This window comes from Panthera pardus, unplaced genomic scaffold (assembly GCF_024362965.1).
Source record: "Panthera pardus isolate Hobbes unplaced genomic scaffold, ASM2436296v1 HiC_scaffold_10, whole genome shotgun sequence".
NCBI classification, from domain to species: Eukaryota; Metazoa; Chordata; class Mammalia; order Carnivora; family Felidae; genus Panthera; species Panthera pardus.
The window spans coordinates 69932403-69956454 of NW_026526655.1; the positions used below are offsets into that span (position 1 = coordinate 69932403).

Here is a 24052-nt window from a genome sequence, read left to right on the forward strand (position 1 = left end):
CTAAAAAACACAGCAGCTTAGCACTAGAAGGACAGTTAGGATATTTAGCACAACCTCCCTCCCAAATCAGAATTCCTGCTTTTTTTGTAACATCCCAAACTGGAGACAAATTCCAGATATAAGTCCAGTTCAAAGCAGAGGGTGACTATCACGCTGGCTTTTTGTTTTAACAGCTACATCACAGTGTTGCTACGTATGAAAGCCCTGAAATTCAGAGGCTTTTCCCATCTTCAACTATGATCAAGATCGTCCTCCTCCATCCTGTATTTATGATATAGGTTAAAAAGGGTTCACAGACCAAAGATGACTGTCTTTGCCCTCGGCAGAGTTATCCAAGTGTGTCACTGCCCCGTGCTCTCCCAGCAATTCCCCGTTGTCTTCTGATTTACTATTAAAGGACATTTTAGGTCGAAGTTGATGGAGACAAGGGACAATGAGGGACTTGAGCACTTGTGCCTGTGATCTTGATTCCTGAACAGCTTTGATGACAAGTCAGGAGACTGTTTTGGGATTAGTTTGGCTGCCAGCACAATGGCTCAAGTATAATAGGTGAAAATATGGTAATGAGGAAAAACAGAGTCAATTCAGGAGCTCTGGACAGGACAGGCATTGTAATACAGGGACTGTGAATTTAGTTTCATTTTGAAGTTTTGTGTTTTTTTTTAACCTTGTGGCTAATAATGAAATACTTTTAAGAATAAGTGATTGTATTTCTCAATATGGCTCAACTCAACCTTGAGTAAGAGACATTTTATTTTTTTTTTAATTTTTTTTTTAACATTTATTTATTTCTGAGACAGAGAGAGACAGAGCATGAACAGGGGAGGGTCAGAGAGAGGGAGACACAGAATCCGAAACAGGCTCCAGGCTCTGAGCTGTCAGCACAGAGCCCGACGCGGGGGGGCTCGGACTCACAGCCCTCACGGACCGCGAGGTCATGACCTGAGCTGAAGTCGGCCGCTTAACCGACTGAGCCACCCAGGCGCCCCGAGTAAGAGACATTTTAAAGCAATACTACATTCAAACCTGTAATCTTTTGCTTTAATGGAAATTCCCATAAATGTATGATTTCCATTTTATCATGGCTGTTACCGGTCAGCTTCCCTTTTCTCAGGGTATGAATTTCCACTCTCTTATTATCCTTCTCCTCTTCCTGCCAGGTATCGATTTCTGTACTGCATACAAAAGTGTTACTACTTCTCCCAATACTTACAAAGCAGGCGCAGTGTTCATGTCATTTTCATTTGTCATATGTATTTATATGTTTTCTAACTCTCTTACAGAACACAAATTTTTTTAGAGCATAGTTATGCAAACTTGCCTAGTGATGAAATTCTCCAGAGATATTTATCATAAAGGCCTGAGCTTTCAAGCGCGCCCCAGAAATTCCAGTTCAGTACCTCTATGACTGGGCTAGAGAATTTGTATCTTTAATAAATTCCCAGATACGTCTTGGAGCTGCTTTTTAGAATTGATGCTGTGTCTTCTATTCATTTGTAGCTTTTGTTTTCTTTTGTTTTGTTTTTACCCATTTTCCATTGCATTTCATGCCAGAAATCTTTATTCAACATATATTTATTAAGCACCTATCACATTAATCCAGGCACTGTGCTGGATACTAGATCTTAAAAATGAACAGATACTGGATTAGACATGACTGGATTAGATTAGGTAGATTTCCTTTCCTCAAGGAAATTATAGATCAATGGGGAAGGCAGACATGTGAATGGACAATACTGTGGGGTAGAGAATTCAGATACGGGAAATAGAACATGAAAGCACATAAGCAGGGCACCGCATCTGGGTTTCAGGGGTTTGGAAATGTCTCATAAGGATAGATACGTCAAACTGGAAACCCACAAATATGAAGGAGGTATTAATTCTGCTTGGGTGTCTGGCTTGGTCAAGTGGATTGATATTGATGTTTTTTTACTGGAAGAGGGGTTCACAACAGAGAGAATATTTTTGTGGAGATGATGAGTTTTATTTTTAACGTTGAGCTTGAGGCACTGCGACGATATGCAAGTGGAGCTGACTGGAGTGGCAAAGTTTTGAATCTGGACATCACGGGATCAGTTTGGACTGAAGAGGAGGAACACGAAGTCATTACTTTACGAAATATATGGTTACTGAGGCCATGGAAGTGGATGAGACTGCAGAGTAGGAAAAATGAGGGTGGGCGGAGGTAGTAGAAAGTGAGCCTAGAATAAAACTGTGCAGAATACCAACATGAGAAATGGGAAGAGGAAAATGACCCTGTAAAGGAGACACAGAGGGACCAGAAGGAGGACAACCTTGCAGATATGGTATCAAAGAAGGCAGGGAGGAGGGCAAAGAGGGCAAAGAGGGAGTGCCCACCTATGTCAAGTGCTGCAGAGACTGAAGTGAGACCTGCTCTAAATCAATGAATTTAGCAAGAGGGAATTAGCATTGTCTTGGTCGGAGCACTTTCAGAGAACAGTGCAGGTGGCAGCCAGAATAAAGCAAGTTTAGGCCTGCAGAGGAGGTAGATAAAAAGACAGTATTTTCAATAGGTCTGACTGAGGAGAGGAGGAAGAGGGGGGTGGATGATGGCTGGAAGCAGTTGATAGAAGTTCAATTTTGTTTTTGAAAGATAATAAACATTTGAGCGTGGTTAAATGCTGATGGAAGAAATGAAGAGACCAAAAGGGTTGAAGACATAAAGGAGGGGAGTCCCCAAGGAGTTGGGAAAATGGATGGAGTCCAGAGACAGGTGCAGAGATTCATCCCTGGCATTGTGCTGAGCAAGAATGAAGAAATTACTAATGTGATTTAGTACAATTTCATATAATGTACGCAAGTTTGTAGACGTTGCAGAAAACAGTACAATGGCTTCATTTTATCTGCAAAGTGGGGTCGGGCCATTTGAAAATAACATAGTACCTCAACCATGTGCTTTAAAAACCCAGAAGAGTTGGCCCTTGACGTACCCCAGTTGAGGCTTAGTTGCTTCGGGCACAGCAGGTTACCCAACTGATTGAATGACCCCGTTTATCAGCTTTTCCACAGATTCCTCACATAATTTAATTAATGAGCAACATATAGTAGTTAATGCAATTGAAACAAAAGTTTCTTGCATGGTCCATCCTTTTTCTTTTTTTATTTCATCATAATGAATAGTCCACAAAAAATACAGAGCACATCCTACGTACCTATCATGTACTAGGTACTGCGTATACAATGATGAGTGAAATAAGTTTGAAAGGTACAGTCTAGAATGCAGCACTCCTCCCACACTATTGGCTTTTAATGCAAAGCCACATAGAGAAGCCCAGTCGGCATCCCCCAGCCACAGTCCTATGAAATCCCGTTTTGCTCCAAGGGGTGGGCAAAATTGCCAAGTTACCGTATGTACAAATGCTTCTCTGCACTATAGAGCATTAATAAGCTTATAAATTAAATTTGGCATTCAATAAGTCTTGAATCAGTAAGTTCAACAGCTAGCCAAATGGAGAAGTGAAAGTCTAACCAACCTGCCAACACTTGGGTATGATCTTCCAGTACCTGTTGGTAAAATGATAAAAATAAATAAGCAAATAATAAATATAATAATAACTAAAATATAAAAAGAAATAATAAGCAATTATAACACACTCTGTGACTCCACACAGGATTCCCTTTATCCATAATAGCTCCACACACAGAACCCACACAAAGAGAATGAAGAATTGGCTCCATTGTACTTAGAATTGTGTATTTGTTTTTTGTTTTTTGGGTTTTTTTCTAGTTTTAGCTTTTAAGATGCCACAAGTATCTCTTTCCTGATGGATTATCCAAAGTTAAAATGAAATTTATTATGTATCTTATACAACTCATACCAAAACATCTATACTTGTTCTAAGATTAAATATAACATGTTGGAACAAAATGCCATGAGTATATGAAAACTGAGAGTTACAAGGGAAGTGGTTTGGCAAACTTAGTGTAGTTACAAGTACTCCTCCAGTTCCCTATCTTCAAGGACCACTTTTTAAAAAGGCACAAAAACAAGAAGTTCACAGGATGTCTTTTGTAAAACCTGCCATATCTCAGAAGTCATCCAGACCTTCTTTTAAAAAATAAATCTACAAATTCCACATGCCATATGAAAGTCTAACTTTTCTCTAGAAGATAGCCAGTATCAATTCCAGTTCAAAATAAAACTTGCAAAAAACCCTCTATTGCTAGAAACCCATTTGCATAGATCACCAAACTACAGCCTCAGGAGATCAATGGATTGTTCAGTTTCAAAGATTAAAGTGTGAAACGTAATTAATTTCACATATAAACAGCAGTTTTTAAGAAGATCTTTTAAGGTGAAAGACAGAAAGAGAGCGTAGTGTTATATATTGTTATTTTACTAAGGTATGTAACCACCTTGAGGGAAACGATCTGAAGGAATATAATGTGCAATAGTTCAATTACAAAAAAAGGAAGAATATCGTGTATTACTTAAGCAGAGCAGGAAAAGATTAAAAATAAACATATATTTTAAAAAATCACAGAACTAATACTTGATTTTACACATTGAAAATTTTAAAAACAAACTTTGTAACTACATAATCAATTATTTTAATTGAGATTTCAGCAATATAGATTTTATTTCTTTTTTTTTTCTTTAGGTGATAAAAAAGTCACCTTCTCAGATCATACATAATTTCACGTTAGAAAAGTTGGAGATGGGAAAATATGGGGAATAAACGTTACTGTCTCTGTGGTTCTGCTCAAAATGTGTTGCGATGCCATAAGGATCAGTACAGGAGACAATGACTGATGTCCTCATAAACTCATACCTGCTTTAAAGGCTGGGTTAAAAATATGCTTGGCAATATGAAACTTGCTACACAGTTCCTTATACAGTTTCAGTTTTATCCATATTAAAACCAAAGGAATTTTAAGAAAGGAATTTTCTTGTGTTAATGCTATTAATTAAAAATGAGCATTTTATTTTTTAAGAAATTAAAATCCTGGAAGAAAACAAGGAATTGGAAAATGCTTTGAAAAATATCCAGCTGCCTAAAGAAGAAATTAAGAAACTTGAAGTGGATGAAATTAGTAAGATTTCATAAAAATTTCTCATTTACAAATATGAAGCTGAACACTTATCTTGCTTTTAAAAAAAAATTACAGGCTAAATATTATAGTCCAAACACTACAATATTAAAATAACTTAATTCAAGCAATCTTACTACTATAATAGAGTTTCACAGAATGTCTTTAATGTGTTTGTAAATAGAGTTGATCTGATACTTCTCTATAGCTCCGCTTCAACCCTGATATTTTTTAAAAGTTTATCTGATTTTAATTTTAGTACGTGTGCTTCTAGATAAACAATAACTCAAGATTTCTAGTAATTTATAAATTTGACAAAAATACACAGTAAAAATCAGCTTAAAACATATGCTCGATTCTTTACAATTTACTAGTTATAAATTTATTTTATGTTATATTGTAATTAAAGAAAATAAATAATGACATATAGTGGAATAAAGATTTTTCTTTTTTTTCCCAAGCTTTATGGTACAAGATGATTCTTCCTCCTCAATTTGACAGATCAAAGAAGTATCCCTTGCTAATTCAAGTGTATGTAATATTTTCTTTGGTGTAAAAACTATTTACTGAAAATATGTTAAATTAAATACACATTTATGAGATAGAATGAACCATTCTCCTTGGTAACAGTTCCTATTGATGCTGTTTTTATATATTCCTCAACTAATCAGAGTAAATAAAATATGGCTATTTAAAATAGAATGAGGAAGTTTGGGGATTTTAGATGGACTGGCTTGCATTTGCTGTCTTGAATTTCCTTTGTATGGCAAATTGCCGAATGTGTCAGAATACCTTTGAGATAGAGAAATTGCAGCCAAAAAATATTGTAAATCATCTTAATGTCTTATGTAAGTGAGTTAGAAATGAAATAAGGGAATGGAATACATTTAGTGGAATCACACCCAAAATCAGTGCTGACCTACACACAATTTGCTTAAAACACCATGCATTTTTTTTAGTATATCTTATGCCTGCTTTTAGCAAGTGGCAGGTGGCAGAAATGACGAAAAACCCACACATATTCCTTGAAATGCCAACCCTAGATGTATCCGTTTTGGGGAATAGGAGAGGCTGTGTCCCAAAACAACTTCCTTGTAGCAAACCTCTGGGAAAAGCCTGGTCCTCTCTTGATTTTGAGCCAGTTCTAATGCCACTGTTATTGAAATTTTATCATACAAATGTACTGGAAATACTAAAGGCAATTCTTAGCTACGATGAGAAGTTGAGTTTTACAAAGGAATCCAAGGTTCTTTTTTTTTTTTTTTTTTTTTCCTTTAGGTATGGTGGTCCTTGTAGTCAGAGCGTAAGGTCTGTATTCGCTATTAGTTGGATTTCTTATCTTGCAAGTAAGGAAGGGATAGTCATTGCCTTGGTGGATGGCCGAGGAACAGCCTTCCAAGGTGACAAACTCCTGTATGCAGTGTATCGAAAGCTGGGTGTTTATGAAGTTGAGGACCAGATCACAGCTGTCAGGTGAGCACCTCATTCAAACAGAAACTGGCGTGCAACAAAAGTCATGCAATCACTGTCGGGTTTCTCCATCTTTGATGATTTAATTCTTTTTGTCTGTTTTCCTAACTTCCTCTCAAGTTAACATTAATCTTAAAGAGATATTTTTGCCCAATATGAGAAAAAAAATAATGATAGACAAGAGCTAATAAATGTGTAGAAACAAGATTTATAGTGATAAATGACAAATACTCTCAGTGTTTCAGTCGTTCTGATATCCTTTCGTTGATTCACATGGCTCACAACTAGAAAAAAAAAAATTGTGTAACTAGGGATGGTCTATAGGAAACCAAACATCTGAATTTGCTCAAGCATTGTGGATTCTATCTCATAGATTTAGAAATGTCTCAAGATTTCCTCAACACCCTACACTTATAGATACTAAGCATTCTTTTGTAATTAAGCTAGCTGTGAAGTTTAGCTGTGTTAGCATGAAAGTGTTTTCCTGTTTTCATTTGACAAAACATGCATTTTATGTGATACAAATTATATTATGAAAACATTCATGGGGAAGGCAGACCCATAATCTGAGTCCTTCCCAACCACATTCTCAACCACAATTTGCATCTCCATCATCTTTTCTGAAACAAATAGAATATAGGCATCAAAATTGCTGTTTATTTGGAAACACTGTGCAGGATGCTTCAGGATATTTCTCTATAGTTGTTGGGTTTCTGTTATTATGTTGTGAGTATGTGAAGTCAGAGAACAGTAGTTTATAAATGTAAAAGCCAACACAGGCCAATTGCACCCTTAGTCGTGGATATATATGTGTGTGTAACGGCTTAAGGTCAGACATTGTTGCACAACAAAGAGCAATTTAGAAAATTCATTAGCACATTCCTTTTATCATCTTAATGTCACTGATAGTTACTGATTTCAATATAGCATACACAATGAAGAATGTATTTAACAGCAAGGAGGTGGGCCCAGACAACACTTTTCTGTGTTTTTGTCTCTAATCAAAGCAGAAGAGTTTAGACTCACAAGTAATTATTTTTAAAAATAGAAAAGTAATCATAACCCATATGTTTTCAAATTTTCCTTCCATTCTGTGAACAGTAATATACACACACTTCTATAACACAAAATATTCAATTAAAAACAGTCTCTTTGAATAAAATCTGACAAACGAATAAGTAGATTATTAAATAACACTATGAAATCTCTAGGTGTCATTCACACCTCATTTCTAGGAGGCTCCATCTTTCTTGCTAATCCAGATTATTTGGCCTGTCTGCTGTTAACCTATTTAGGATAATCTTCTGCCCGATGGAGAGACACAGAAGAGATAGCTCAAAGAAAAATCCACCACGAGATCAGCTTCTCACATATGAACACCATTGTGGAAATATGAACACCATTGTCAGTATTATAGACCTAATTCTTTAAGGATTATTATTATTTTTCTCGGCACTGCAGGTCACATCTATTTTTATTTAAACCACGCAATAAACACCAAGGATACGCAACCCTGGGACCACATCAAAAGACAGATGTAGATTATACCTCATTCGTAATTCAGTTACATCTTTTCCAAAGTTCGTAGCGCTAAACAGTGGTTTGTTCTGGCATTGGTTGAAAACCAGACTTAACAGAAGCAGCTCATCATCCCAATCTACCAATAACAACAAAGTGCATCATTATGTTTTTCGCACTTATTTACCACCAAAATTGCAGCATTTGTATTTAAGAATACCTCAAGAAACAGAGCAGATAGCTTCTTATCGTGTTTCTTGGATGGAATGAAAATCTAAACCTGAATTCCATGTACAGGCCTTAGCTAAAATTGTTATTTCTGCTGTTCAATATATAGGACATGAAGCCACAAATTGTACCAATTTTCACAATAATATAAATGTCTTTGGCATTTAGAATTGAAGATAGACCAGAGGCAGTTATTGGCTACCTTTACCTTCTCTGAGCCATTTTTAGGATGGAATCTAAAGAAAGTCTTCCTGCTATAGAGCAGGCATATGTTCACTCATTTGCTCAGCCATTCAACAACAGATCAAATATTAATGTATGCCATTGCAATCCACTCTGTATAAAACGGTGCAATTTTTATAATCTCTACTTTCAGTGCACTTACAATCTTTGTAAAATGGATAAACCCCTGGCACTCTGAAGGGACAGCATTGCCATTAGATGGAACTTTTACTAAACACCCTAGTGAACAAGGGGAGGCTGTGTGGCCCGTGCACAGCACGTATGCAACAGTGGAGATGCCAGTTGAGGCTGGTCTGGCTTTGCTTGAAAGCGCCATTCTGCAAAAGTGAAAGGGAAGCCTTGGAACCGGATGCTTTTAGAAAACAAAAGCTAAAAAGGATAGATTTATAATGATGATCCTGGGAATAATTCAACCGCATGTCTGCCAAGAAGTGTTTTGGGAATCAGACACTGAATGTCTGACATGGGAATTGGGATTGTAATCCCTTTATGGTAGCCCTCAAATTACCTTCCCACGAAAGAATGAAATTTATCCCCTTCAATCTCATATAGAATGCAATCTGGGCAAACTCTTAAATACAGAGAACAAACTGAGGGTTGATGGGGGGAGGGCAGTGGAAGAGAGGGGAAAATGGGTGATGGGCATTGAGGAGGGCACTTGTTGGGATGAGCACTGGGTGTTGTATGTAAGCGATGAACCACAGGAATCTACCCCCAAAACCAAGAGCACACTATACACACTGTATGTTAGACAGTTTGACAATAAATTATATTTTCAAAAATAAAAACTAAATAAAATGCAATCTGGCTAAATTTTTTACATACCAAAAGAAAATCATGTGTACCTATTCGGAAATGACAGTAAATGCTAGACTCAATAAATAGATTTAAACAAAGCAAAGCAGTGTTAAAAAAAAAAAAAAAGCCACACAAGCTCACTACTTTGACTACACAAAACAGAATGCTTCCAAGGAGATGTTTGTGAGGTCAAAGCACACACAAAACTGAGACCTGCTTTCCCCAGACTTCTCTGCAAATGGTACTTACATAGGTCCCACAAAACTTCGTTAGTTATAGGATCAGTTCTACTAATTTGGGGTGTATTTGGCACTTTTGGCATTCCCACAATTTAAAATTTTTATGTAACTTGAAGGTTAGTGGTGAGAAAAATCTATCATACTGTTATACCTGGCATCAACAAGAACATTTCCAAAATAGGATAATAATTGATCCCTAGGGTTCCAAATTGACCTTTGGAATAGGATCATTTTTATGAGAGAAAAGTTGTGAAGTTCAGTTTAGCCTCCAAAATGCTTTTTCATTTGTTCCTAACATTTTTCTTCATTTAACCACATCATCAACAGTATTTCTGATAACTCTTTTTGGAAGCGCTTCAGAATTTGTAGGTAAATTTTATAGAGCTTTGGTGGCCTTAAAGTGCTCGGGTTATCTAGCTAACCTTTAACCTAGTCCTGCCACATTAAGTGTTAATGTTTCATTTCCATGTTAACTATTGCACTATCATTTCCTGTAAATGTCATCCTTTCGGAATAAACCGAGGAAGGGAGCTGTTAAGAATTTCCTGCTCCCATGTATCACCTGCTATTTGCTTTTACCCCAGATGCAAGGCAATATGATTGCTAGCTTCTGGGAGATCATAAAATCGAAATTGATTTTATGGCTCAGAACCGTCTTCCAGCACGAGTGGCAAGATTTTTTTTTTTTTTAACAAAGAGAGCGAACCTTCTCTTCTTTCATTTGGTTTGTGAAGTTTGTGGAAGAATTGCTGAAATGCCACAGTTTGCTGCACATTTTCTCTGTTTTATCATGAACAGCATCCACACAGGTAGCAACTTCCCGTTTGCTGCTGCATTTCTTCCCCGTAGACTCCTCAGTGTCCCTCAGAATCGGTGTAGGGTAAGCTGTGACTGACGGGGCTTCTTCCCATCTGTTTGTCCCGGGCATTTGCCCAACTCCTCTGTGCATTGGAAACGTGCATGTTGAATCAATGCAACGAGCAAAATGGTTGCTGTGAAATCCCCTTAAGAAACTCCATTATTCAACTAATGAAACCACTACATCTTACTTCCAGAGAAAAATGACAAAGGACATTAACATAACTATAGGGAACAAAAAAAAAAAATGGTCTTTTTCTGGCGCTGCGTGTGCCACTTCTTTCTCCTCGCCTTCCCATTACTGTTGCATCCGGGTCTCTGCAATGGCTCATCCAGTTTGCTATTTTCTTCCACTGCTCCTGCTTCTCTGAGAGTTCCTGGAGTTCTTATCAAACCATCCCCCAAATAAATCACAATTGCTCTAGAACACCAATCCTCAAGGGGGCATGGGATAAATTTGCCTAAAATATTCCCATTTTCGCACCGACTTTGGAAAGTTATATTTCTGAAGGCTTCCCATGACTTTTATTTAAAAGTTGTCCTTCAGCACGGTCTCTTACTCCTAAGAAGACATTTATTTTCAAAATAGTTTTCAAACGATGGCTCTTCTGTGATGAAACGCAAACGGATTATGACTATATCCTAAAAGATACATATCCATGCTGTGACAAACCGAGGGTTCCTAAGTATGGAATGGGAGAGGGATGGATATTTTTTTGCAGATGAAAGCTACCGAAAATGAGATGGCCATTATCATTAACATCTAAGCATTTAACATTGATAAAATTTAAGGCAACAACAATGCAAATCTTTTTTTCCAAAATCTGAGGATTTGGATATTTGGTCCTAGTTATGGTGCTAGTATTTCTTGTGTTACTGTAAGACCAGGTCTTGACCTCTCTGAGTGGAGTAACTCACTCCCGCAATTAGGATAGTAGACTTTCAGCCCCGAAAGTACGACTCAATAGATGTACAGTAGAGCCTTAAAGGATCTTTTTTATGCTTTGCAGAAAACATGATCATATTCTTTTAATTATTTGTAAGTGCAGCATTATTATGCATGTGTTTAAACAAAGAAAATGAAGCGTTTCTATTAAATCTTTGGATTAAATATGCTTGTGTAATGAAGTAAATGTCATGTGTACACACTTAAAATTCTAAAAATTTGTTTCTTTTATTTTAGAAAATTCATAGAAATGGGTTTCATTGATGAAAAAAGAATAGCCATATGGGGCTGGGTGAGTTGTTTTATATGTTTTATGCCTGTTATTCAGTTCAGCAATCATAATTTTCTAAAGTGTTCGCTTATAAGGTTTCTCATGAAATGTTAATGTTGCAACATAATTTAATCTGTCAATGGAAACAGTCAGTTTGGGTAATCTAGGCTTCAAAGTGGTGGCTTTAAGTGTTCCTTTTTCCCAATCATTTAATTTCTTTCTTGTGTAGCAAATTAACTCATAATTGATACATTTTTACTTAATTTTTTGGTATTAGATTAAAGTATCCTGAATTGAACTATGTTCATCAAAGGTTTCATTTCCTTTGTTATTTTGGAGTTAATAAAGATCTTTTAGAGTTCATAATTTCATTTTTTAATGAAAAACTAAGCTAACATTTGCAACTATAGGAACTTTTAGAATACAAATTCCCTAGTACCTAGCCTATCCCAGTCATATCTTGGCTGTTTTGATTCTTTTTTTTTTTTTTTTTTTTTTTTTTTGGTAATCAAATTATTTTACCAGACCTAACATTAATTTGTGCTAACTGGAGAGGAGTATAATTTAGTTTCAGAGTTATAGGTCATGGAGATAACTGCCCACGTTTGAGGAGCTGTGCAGGTTCTCAAAATACACATTAAAAGGAAGAGGCAAAACTTCCCAATCATGGGCAATGAAGTCACTGGAAAGTTTAGAGAAATATTGGAAAGAGTTTAGATTTGCCCATTATAAATTATGATAATTACCCTTCAAAGAAGATTTCCTGTTTCACTTTTTGGTCTGAATTTGTACATTTGCAAGTCAATTTGCAGCCGTTTGTGCTTGGGTTGTTTTTCTTGGCTGTTTTCTCTGAGAGCGGCCTGCACAAGATGGAGGGAATGAAACCCAATATTGAAGGGAATCTGCAGGCTCCGACTCAGCTCTCAGCTCAGTGACCAGATGAAGAGCTGTTATGAATTTGTGGAAAGTTGTTACTTCAAGCCATTTGGTCCTTCTTAAAACTATCAAATGTTAAATATCTAAACAGAATGGAATTCAAATGGGTGGAAATAAATGAAATATTTTTATAGTGAAATATTTCAGATAAAATCTCTCCATCCATTTTTATGAAATTTCCTAAAGTAAATTTTCAAAAGATTCAAATTTCACGCGGAACACTTCCATGTAATCATTACCATTTCTCTTACACTTTTACTTTGCTTTTACTGCAAGCTCTGAAATAATCAGAAAGTGGAATTTTTAATTTCATTTCTACAACATCCTGGTATTAGTTTGGTAGAGAACCATCTATGTGGGATGATTTAAAGAACCCACTCATCACCTCAAAATACATCCATATCAGTCTGAAATTCTTCAATAAGGGATTCTCACGATGTCTGTGCAAATGCTTCTAGAAGAAGTAGTATATTAGGTCCCCTTTATTGCTTACTTTCCAACATGGCAGTGATTGCAAGCTAAACCCTGAGAACATGCGCGGAAGAGGGAAATAAGTGAACTGCCACCGGATGCAACGCATGAGCAACCCCTGAATCAGCAGGGTCCAGAAGATCCTGAAGGAAAAAGACCTTAATACTATACTGTTATTTATCAATTATTTAAGAGTTATTTAACCCATCCATCCGATCACTGATTCATGCGTTCTTTCATGCATGTAGTACATTTTTATTGGATCTCAATTAGGTCTTATATTAGGTTCTTTAGAAGATGAAAAGATGAATAAGTTATAGCCCTGGCCCTCTGTTAGATAAAACAGAGAGCAAAAAAGCGATTGCTCAGCAACATTCCAAGTGTTAATACAGACACAACTTACCGCGGAGAATACCAGGGAGAAGACTGGTTAATTCTGGCTATGAGAGCTAAGGGAAGATTCAGAAATGAGGTAGTGAAGATAGGTTAGTAGTGGGTCATGCCAGAGAATGGAGACAACATTGCCAGGGTCCGAAGGTAGCAATGAGTAGGGCACAGTTGGTCTGGATGCCTGAAACTTCAGAAGTGTAATCCATACATACTAAAGAAGGTGTAGGAAATTAGTTTGGATAGATAGGTAGCCAGATAACAGGAGGACTTTTAGACTGCATAGAGAAGAATAGGCTCTCTCCATGGCTTTGCAGACATTTCTCTTATTTTTCTATGTCTCCATCATCATTACACTCCATTTTTTTAAAAATGTTGGTGATTTTCAGGATCTGACCTTGGCTCTCATTGTTTTTCACTTCCTTGGTGACACCCAGGTAATTTCAAAAATGGTGATGACAGTCAGATCCCTGCCACTAGCCCCCACCTCTCTTCTCAGCTCCACATTTCAAATGCTCACTGGTCATCTATCCCAAATCAATGTCATACAAGAGGCTCAGGCTTAACTCACACAAGCTAAACTTGTTATAGTCTACTTAAAACAAGTCCTCATCTTTATTAAAGGACCTCACCACACACCTAGTCACCCAAATAGTAAGTTCAGAGCTATTTGCAACTTCTCCTGCTCCCCAGCTCCAACACTCCAGTGGTTAGTAAGATCTATCAATTCTACCTTCAAACATTTAAATCTGTTCTCGTCATGCCCACAGCCAATGCTTTAGTCCAAGTTTCTTCATATGTAGTTTAGATCAGACCTTCTCAAACTTTAGCTTACATGAGCATCACCTGAAGAACTTATTGAAACAGGTTCTAGGGCCCTACCACCAGAGATTCTGATTCAGTACTCCCTGGTGAGGCCCGAGGATTTGCATTTCCCACAAGATCACAAGTGATGCTGATTCCTTTGGTCCAAGGACCATGGGTTGGGTAGTTCAGTTGCCTCTGAACTAGCCTTCCTGCTTTGACTTCAGAAGCTGCAATGTTGCTAATGAAGTTATTGTTCCAAAACGGGAATTTACCATGTTGCTTTTCTGCTTATATGCTTGTACATTTTCTAATGTACACATCAACCTTGACCTGGTGCCCAAATATATTTCCTAGCATGCAAAGCCCATGACAAGCTGGCTGAAACCTGCTTTTCCAGCCTCATCTCTTTCCACTTTTCCCCATGCCTTATGAATAATTTGACTCATGTCTGTGCTTCCTCACTCCCATGTTTTTGTGAATCCTGCTCCTTGTACCTGCAATGTGTCCATCTTCTTCCATCCCCCTCCTCTTCCTCTGAAATGGAAAACTCACTTATTCTTTAAAACCCAGCTCAGACATGACTTTCTTTGTCCTCCAATGGTTCTTTTTACTGCTCTTCTGGGAATTACCATGGTTTATCTTGTCTGTCTATTGGTTTCTCCCATGAAAATGTAAGCTCATCGAGGGAATGGACTTCATCTGTTTCTAGATTTGTTTCTCAAACGTTTGGCATAATACTTGGCTATCTCATATATTGATGATGTTGTTTAAACTAAATTTAATCCTAGAAGTCAGTGTCCCCCCACATGTATCTTATTAGTACCAAGGGATTTTTCAGGAAAAGTTTATCTGGTCTAATAATTTGGTAAATTATAAAGTCTACATAATAGTGTGTGCTGGCTCTGTGAAGGAGAGATTTCGATTAACAGTATTACCAAAAAGTATTTGATTCCACAGATACTTTTTTGAGATGCGCTCTTGAAGTCAGTAGGGAATAGAATTGGTGTCTTAGGAAGATCCTGTTGGCTGCAGAGCGAAGGAAGATATGAGGTAGGAGAAGGAGTGAGCCAAGGAGCTAGGTGAGCAGTAATATGGGCAACCAATGCCTACGGCCTGAATTTAGGCAGTGAGGTATGAGGTGGGAAGAGGTTCAAGTGCTCTTTTCTAGTATAATAAGCAGGAGCCTGCAAGACACTGAAGACTGGAAAGAGGAAGATATTGAGAATGACCATGAGCATTGCTTAGCTATTATTGTTTCATATCAAGGAAGGAAATATCTGTTTGCATGAAGTGTTAGGCGCCAGAGTGGTCTGAGAAACATACTGCAGCTAACCACATAAATTTTTGGTAGTCAATGGGTGAATAAGATGAAAATCCTGCATTTCCCTCCATTATCCTGATTAAGAAGGGGAGAAGAGGCATTTTTATCTTACCCTTTTATTTTTCTGGCTCACACAAATCAAAGTCCAGGAGCCCTGTTTTTAGTTTTATTAGATATCCACTGTGCACCCAACACTATGCCTAGGGAGTGTCTGTTATAACTGGTTCTTAACTAGGCAATTTTGTCCCTCAGGGGACATTTGGCAATGTCTGGAGTCATTTTTGGTTGTCACAACTGGGAGAGTGCTACTGGCATCTAGTGAGTAGGGGCCAGAGATGCTGTTAAATATCTCACAATGCACAGGACAGCTCCCCACAAAAAAGAATTACCCAGCCTAAAATGTCAGCAGTGCTGAGGTTGCAAAACACTGGTTTATTTGAAGAAAAATTGAAGTAATTATTCTGACAATTGAAGAGCAGCAGGGGTTTTGCCTAAATTATTAGAATAACAACCTCATTTATGGGCCTTGCTTTGTTAATATAGGCCTAGCCAGGTGGTGTTGAATAAGCATTAGTTCATGATTTAATCTTAGTTCCTTTCTCTTCCAGTGACTAATTATAAGCAATTTGAATTGCTATGTGCGATCAGCGATGTAAAAGTAGGACAAATGCACCTCTAATGAGACTACATTAGACTCCAAACTTAAAGTTCCCCAAAGAGGTTTGCCCTAGTGCAAGGACGGAGCGGAAAGTCATGGGTTGTAGAGGAAAGTGTCCTCGCTTTGAGTCCTGGCTCTGCTGTTTCATGACTCCAAGAGTCCTCTACGTTCACTCCGAACCTCAATTTCCTCATCATGAAATGCAGCCCTGATTTCCTCACCAAGTCATTGTGAAGATTAGCTGAGTTAATAGGAAAGTCACATATTCGTCAAATATTTAGTCTATTCCCTTCTGTGTTCCAGGCCTTATTCTCAGGGCTGGGGATACCTTTGGTCACAAGACAGATGAAAATGTCGACCTTTGTGGAGTTAGGAATGGTTGGGAAGAAAGACAGCAAGCAAGATAAATAAGTAAAATGAATAAGATGTTAAATGATAAAATGCCCTGGTGGAAACCAAGCCAAAACAAGAAAGGAGCATGAAGCAGGGTTGGTGCAATTATAGATGAGAAGGACGGGTGAGACTCTTTGAGTTAAGACTTGAAGTGGGGAGGAAGTGAGCCCTGCCCATATCCGGAGATATGTTCTAAGCAGTGTTCTAGGCAGAGTTCTAGAGTGTTCTAGGCAGAGGGCAGCAGCATTTGTGAAGGTCCTGGGACTAGATCACGCTTGGAGGCTCCAGAAAACATTAGGAGAGCCAACAAGCAGAGGGACATCTGAGGTGGGAGAAGGGAAGCAAAGTTGTGGGTCCTCAAAGAAGGTCACAACAGCCTTGGCCATACAAACATTAACTATCTATTATTATCGCCTGTAGGTAAAATGTTCCAATGTACGTTATGGCTCACATAAGAGTGTTCTATAAACCCTTCAAAATTCTGTGCCCTTCTAAGAATGTTTTTAAAGATATCCTTCATTTAAACAAAATGGCAAGGCATCTAAGTGCAAAGGACAAAATTCTAGAATTCTCATGGCCAATCTGCTCCGTGGGTTCCTTTCTTGCGACAGCCACCCACTCTGCCTTGGAGCCCCACCCATGGGAGAGCAGAAAAAAGTCAACTCGGGTTTATTTTATTTCCTCTTCATTTCTACAATAGGAATAGCTTTTCTAAGCTGCCTGAGAATTTAAAGAACACCTACTTTTGTTGTGCTGCTGCTACACCAGTTTTGCTCTTACAAATTCCTAGAGAAAATTTGTATTCATCCTGCAAACACGGAAATTTTATTTAGATACAGCATTATTATCTAATCACTGGGTAGATACAGATTCATAACTTGTAAGATTTCAAACAGAAATGTTCAAAACCCTTTTCACTATATAGAAGCGCCTTTGATTTCAAATCTTGTTTCATGCTATTTCAGCGGGACCCACTGTTGTTACCTGTAGTGAACACAGTTTTCCAATAAAACCACAAATGATAATATTTCTAACTCAGGCTTACTTTACTGTCTTTGAACCTAAAACTGAAAGAAAGAAGGAAAGAACTCCCATTTCAGTAATAGTCATTGCTAACCTACTAATTAAAACAAATCATTTTTATAAGTGAAAATTTTCACTTACCCAAAAGATTTTTAAACCCAATGTTCCTTCCATTTTTAAAATATATTTCCCCTATTAAAACATGTTTTAGTCTTCTCTAAGGAGGCCATGATATAATTGGAGATGCTTCTTCTATTCTGTGTTTTGTAGCCAAGGGTCCTCCATAAAATTCTTCAGAACTGGAAACCTACAACTGTAAACTAGTCAAAGAATTCTTCCTTGAACTCATCAATTCAGCAAGATTGTTTAGCTTACCGCCCCCCCCCGCCCCATACCATGTATTTCACAGGTTAAGAATAGACCCTTGCTGGGGCGCCTGGGTAGCTCAGTCAAGTTAAGCGGCTGAATATTGATTTCAACTCAGGTCATGATCTCACAGTTTGTGAGTTCGAGCCCCACGTCAGGCTCCGGGCTGAGAGTCTGGATCCTGCTTGGGATTCTCTCTCTCTTTCTCTCTCTACCATCCCCCCTCTCAAAATAAATAACTAAGCTTTAAAAAAAAAGAAAGAGAATAGACCCTTGCTACTGACCTGCCCTCACTACCATGTCGGTCTGTCTGTCTGCCCGTTGTCTCTCACTCTATAAAGCTCTCCCACTCACTCTTTCACCCTCTTTCTAAAGACTGACTTTTCTGTTGGCAAAGGGTGATAAGATCCGCTGATCTAAGGGAATAGCTCCCAGAGGCTTGTGGTTATAAGGTCCTAAGTACAAGACACATTACATTTCTAGTTGGAAAGTCCCACTGTTCTCTTGTGACTTGTGGGAACCTTCCTGTGTTGGGGCAAGAATATGCACTGAGAATCACTTCTTAATCTAGCACACACATTTTGGAGGGCTCAGGACCCTGGGCACTGTTTAGTCCACATTCCCAGGAGAAGCATCTCTCTCAGGCATGTTTCTACCTTTGACTTCCAGGGAGAGATGCCACCTTATTGTGTTCTTTTCTTCAGTTTTAGGAAAAGGTTCAAATATCCAGGTGACACAGGCAGACATCTCCTGTTGTCAGGGTCACATTTGTGAGCCATCTATTTGATTCCTTGGGGAAGAAACTTGATGAGAGTTAACCCTACTCCTGACTGTGCCATTTGTATCCCCTTTTGCATGTCTTTGTTCTTCCATTAAATTTGTGGGGGGCTATGTAAGACTTTACAATGGCTTTTCCTCCTTTGAGCTGCTTTGCCAGAAATCTTCAGAGCAGAATATATAACACTACATTATACCCAAATTCTGGCCATTTCTTCAATATCCAGAAGATTCATATGTCCTTCCCTTATTGTTCTATTATGAAAACAAATAAGTTAATACACAGATGTGAGTTCTGCCTCCTGGGACTTTTGCAAGCTGTGAGAAGTATCTCGCTTTTCCATTTGGGCAATAATCTGCTTTCTTTGTGCATTTCTTTCAAGTAAAATCCTGGTTTTGCTCTGGCAAGGTCTTCTTTGGAAAAATATGGAGGAAAGAATTTTGGCAGAAAAATTACAATTATAAATATCTCTTAAACTGCCCCTGCCATGCTCTGATTAGCACACCAAGTATTTTTAGTTTACTAGGGGTGAAATTATGCTGTGTCAGGTGGAAGTCACTGCCAAGAGTGCAAGATAGACATTTAATCTACCCCATGCACATCCCCGGCGCCCATGAGTACTTATTGTGAGAGGAGTTGCTATAAAACTATCTTGGAGAGTTTCTGAAAGCAAATCTGGGACTGACTTGCAATGATGTCTCCACAGTCCTACGGAGGCTATGTTTCATCACTGGCCCTTGCTTCAGGAACCGGTCTTTTCAAATGTGGGATAGCAGTGGCTCCTGTCTCCAGCTGGGAATATTACGGTATGGAAACATTTCATAAATGTTGCTGCGAAAACATTTAACACATAATTACTCTATATTTGAGGTTGCTAGGAAAACAAATTATGCAGTAAAATTCACCCCAGCTTCACTGGGGAAAATACAATCTATAAACGAGGTTGTTTATATGATTCATTATAATCATGTTGCAGCAATCAAAGAAATCTTAAGAATGAGGAAGGACTCTTCTAAAACCCAGTATGTTAGTCTCTCCCCCAACACCTTGTGCCTCCTGCTAAACCAAACCTCTAGAACCAGAGCCAGCTCTTTGTTTTCGCAGGCACACAGGTGCAGCAGGTCTGGCTTTTAAGCACATTGTATGCAAAGTTAGGCAGAGCCACCGCTATTCACCTCCACACCACAGTTTGCAGCTGCCAGTTCCTTTGCTCCAGAAATCAAAACAAAAAACAAACCAAAATTTGTTGAGAAGTACACCTCCCGTGTGTGCCTATTTTTATGATTAACATTAACGCAGGATGATCAGTCGGAATTAACTCTAATAATTGAACAAAAACTAGCTTTCATCAGATCCTCGTCCCTGTGCTGGGATAGAAATGAAGCCACTATAACTTGGAGGGAATCTTTATTCAGAAAAAAAAAAAAGTGTGTGTGTGTGTGTGTGTGTGTGTGTGTGTTGGGAGAGGAGGATTTGGGGGACACAGTTCCACCCCACAGTAAGACACCAATAAAAGTACTAGAGGCAGCTGCATTTGTGATTTCTTTTAAAATATAATGAGGTCATCCCATAAGGTCCTCCCTAGCTCAACATTTCCACCCCCCCCCCCACCCTGCCCCCACGGAAGGGCTTTGGGTAGAAGAGAAAAAACTTAAGAGCATCCTTTCTCGTGTTAGCTGTTCCTGTTTCCTCCTTTGCTTCGCCAGCCCTACTGAGGCAAATTGCAGAGCAAATGACTTGGGTGGAGCATTACAGTAAAGGAAAGCAAGAACCTTCCTCAGCAGCTCCACAGGGGAAAGTGGTGAGCAGTTCTCAAACTGAGGGTTCTTGCTGGTTAGTGAAATGAACCATTTCACATGCAAACAACATGTTCTTATATGTTTTACAGCATCTATCTACACGGAGCGATTCATGGGCCTCCCAACAAAGGACGATAATCTCGAGCACTATAAAGTAAGCATGTTCTGTTTAATTTAGGTCATTAACTGAGTTCCAGTATGTGCCACATACTTTTGAAGCAGTCATTCAGAGTTTACACTCTTGCTGGGGCCCCAGGCAAATGCGATGATCTTTTGTTAGCTGCAAAACACCTCCCTAGAAAGAAATTTACTCTCTTTGGATTCTCTTCTTTCTTTCCCCATCCTCCCTTCCCTCACCTCCCTTTTCCCCATCGTGCTGCCCACCCCCAACCCCCACACAGCTTGAGCGGGCATCATCTATGCCTAAGGTCTCACTCATATGTAACATATGACACATAAACTTTCCGTTTTTCAAACTAGGAATCAGATGGAAGTAATGCAAATGATGATGAAAATGTGTTGCTCTGACTCTTAAATATTTATCAACCAAAGCAATACATAATTTCAGTATTGGTGCTAAGTCCATCGCACAATGATTTAGCTAGTTTTCTATTAGAACTTGCAGCAACTAAAATGTTAATTTTTCCTCTTTTCCAGAATTCAACTGTGATGGCAAGAGCAGAATATTTCAGAAATGTAGACTATCTTCTCATCCACGGAACAGCAGATGGTGAGGTTTAAGCAAGACTCTTACACATAAAAATACTGAGCCAACATCACTTTGTTTAAGAAACATTAAGCATCCTCCTATGCCTATGCTCAGGGTCAGTACCTAAGAGTCAGGGACATTTCCATAAATGAGTGTGATTACTCACTGCTGACAATGTCAACTGCATGACTAGATAATTGTCGGTGTTCATTTCCAGGCGGTACATTGTCACTCTGTGCTTTCTGGTATTTAGCAGCACTCTAACTCTCTCTCTTTGTTGCAGATAATGTGCACTTTCAAAACTCAGCACAGATTGCTAAAGCTCTGGTTAATGCACAAGTGGATTTCCAGGCAATGGTACATAATTTCGTTTTACTCATGTTCACGGCCTTAGACCCGTAAGCTAAAAGGAAGAATCTAATTTTTTGATTATAATTATTACTTTTTACTGAAACCTGGCAAACTGGCTGTAGGGTAGAGTGGGCAGAACATTAGCAGATGGGTCTCAGATCTTTCATGAACTCCCTGAAGGACACTAAGCAAGCCATGTCACCTCCAGGGATCCTAGTTGAGTCATATATGAAATAAAGGCATCCGTGAGATGAGCTGATCTTCTAGCTCGAAATCCAATAGTTCTGCGATCCTGCTTACATAAGTGTAGCTACATACTTAGAGTCCCCACAAAGGCCGGGAGACCCAAAGCAGCTAAAAGTCTCTGTTTACCCAGTAAGAAGCAATCATGGAATGTTACCAGAGGCCTCCGAGGCTCCCGGAAGTCAGGCGGCTCCGCTCAGAGAGCCCTTTCATCTGTGTGTTCTCAGCACCTGACACATGCCTGGCCCAGCACACGAGCTGGTGTTTTCACCGAGCGAAGGAATGAATGAGCTAGCTGTAAAATCAAGGTTGCATGAGGAATAGGAAATGACAGCAGAGAGAAAAGTAAGGTGAAAACCACGGCAAGGGAGACAACCCCTGACAGCTGTTTCCCCCCTTCGGTGAGCATAAGTTCCCCCTCACTTGCTTTTCCTGAATAAGAACCTAGAAAAGGAAACCCTCATTTTTGGAAATTTGGTTTTTAAAAATAATTTACAAAAGCGGACGTGAGGTTTTTCTGGTCTTTTTTATTGTGACCCTCCCCCCCCCAACATAAATTCACCTGATGAGTATGTGGAGCATTCCATCACGACCACGATCTACCTTTATTCAGTGAAAACAATCATCTTACCAGCATCTCCCCAACAATGAAGTTTAAATTTATAATGCCGTCTCCCTGGGTGTTTTTAATGATACTATGTTTAACTCCTATAAAAGGTGTTTACAGTTATATGTGTTGTGGATTTCCTGCAGCAGACAGGAATTGGATTCAGAGGCTAAAAGCCTCGTGGAATTTTTGAGCTAGAAGGAGCCTCAGAGGAAATCAAATCCAACCTCCTCATTTTTCAAATGAAGAAACCAAGCTCCAGAGAAGCAAAGTAATAGACCCAACACACCAGCTCTGGAACCCATGCCTGCCTCCGGATCCCCCCCGCACCCCCCCCCCCCCCCCGGGATGCTGGCCACTGTTAAAGCTCAGCCACCAAGATCTAAAATCTCAGCTTAAAGAATGTGAGAGAACAGTGAGGGTTAATAGAAGGCTTTCATACCTTCCTGTTCTAAATGCTTACGTGTAAGCTAGTTTAGTTATTTGAGCGTGCTTAAGTAGAATTTCAACCACAATATTAGAAAAATTACCAGGACCTGAGAGCATGAGTAAGTCAAAACTAGATGCATCATGTGCCTGTAGTTGTAACAGAGGCTTCTGTCCTTTGTGTTTCAGTGGTACTCTGACCAGAACCATGGCATTTCCGGCCTGTCCACGAAGCACTTATACACCCACATGACCCACTTCCTAAAGCAGTGTTTTTCTTTGTCCGACTAAAAATGATGCAGACGCAAGTCTGTATCGCAGTCTGAACACTTCATATAAATGCCTCCGACCATTTGCTTGTTTTACTCTTTCTGCTGTTAAATCCTGGTACAAACAAACAAATGAATGATGTTCTAAAGGCTGGCAGAAAATTAAAACTCAGAAGTTCAACCTCCTAAAGATTGTTTACATTTTCTGGCACTCTGTGAAAGAAGAGGAGAGGCAACCATGCCTTTTGCTTTGGACACAGACAATGTTTCATCACCTGTTTATTTGCGGAAAATAATAAAGTCAGAAGTTAAAGTGCTATTATTTTGTCTGTGTGAATTAATTTCAGACTCCGGTTTTATTACAGAAAAAAAAATGCTTACACTAAGGAAGCACATGAATAATATTAGGTGGTTATGGAGGAGAAGAACCCAAGAGTTTGGGATTTTTGTAATTAGAATTCCAGATGCTGGAATGAGTAGCTCAGGGTATGCAAAAGCATTGTTCAGAAATCAAGTTTGAGATGCATTCTGCAGAGTCATCCTGATGTTTACCCTCTATGCTGTCCCTCCAAGAAATGTTTCTTAAATTTCTCCCAAATTTCTTCAATGTGGCCAAAAGCATTTGATAAGGATAAAGTCTGAATTTTAAATTCAAGCTCCTTTTAATAAATGCTTCAAATTTGGAAACATTTCTATTTTGTATCTCTTTTAAGAATTAGTGATGCTAACTGCCTGCAGATTACTGAGCCACACAAAACTAAAACAGCAAAAAAATTAAATAAAATGGAGATTGACAGCCAGAAAGGAAAAGTGTTGTATCGATGAGATTTTTCTGGGGTTTGAATTCTACATTATCGAGCTCATTTTGAATAAAGAAAAAAAAAA

At 38.6% G+C, this 24052-nt stretch overlaps 1 protein-coding gene across 2 annotated transcripts in view; it reads left to right on the forward strand.

The window, feature by feature from the left end:
• Window positions 1-23486, forward strand: part of FAP (fibroblast activation protein alpha) — a 74498-nt gene extending 51012 nt beyond the window's left edge. For both annotated transcript variants that reach the window (XM_019457750.2, XM_019457758.1), the window contains 9 exons: window positions 4957-5055; window positions 5514-5583; window positions 6331-6525; window positions 11590-11644; window positions 19470-19569; window positions 20652-20716; window positions 21220-21292; window positions 21555-21628; window positions 23088-23486. In XM_019457750.2, the coding sequence (XP_019313295.1) occupies window positions 4957-5055; window positions 5514-5583; window positions 6331-6525; window positions 11590-11644; window positions 19470-19569; window positions 20652-20716; window positions 21220-21292; window positions 21555-21628; window positions 23088-23189 (833 nt within the window). In that variant the 3' untranslated portion in view covers window positions 23190-23486. The remainder of the gene's footprint in view (window positions 1-4956; window positions 5056-5513; window positions 5584-6330; window positions 6526-11589; window positions 11645-19469; window positions 19570-20651; window positions 20717-21219; window positions 21293-21554; window positions 21629-23087) is intronic.
• Window positions 23487-24052: the final 566 nt, after the last annotated feature.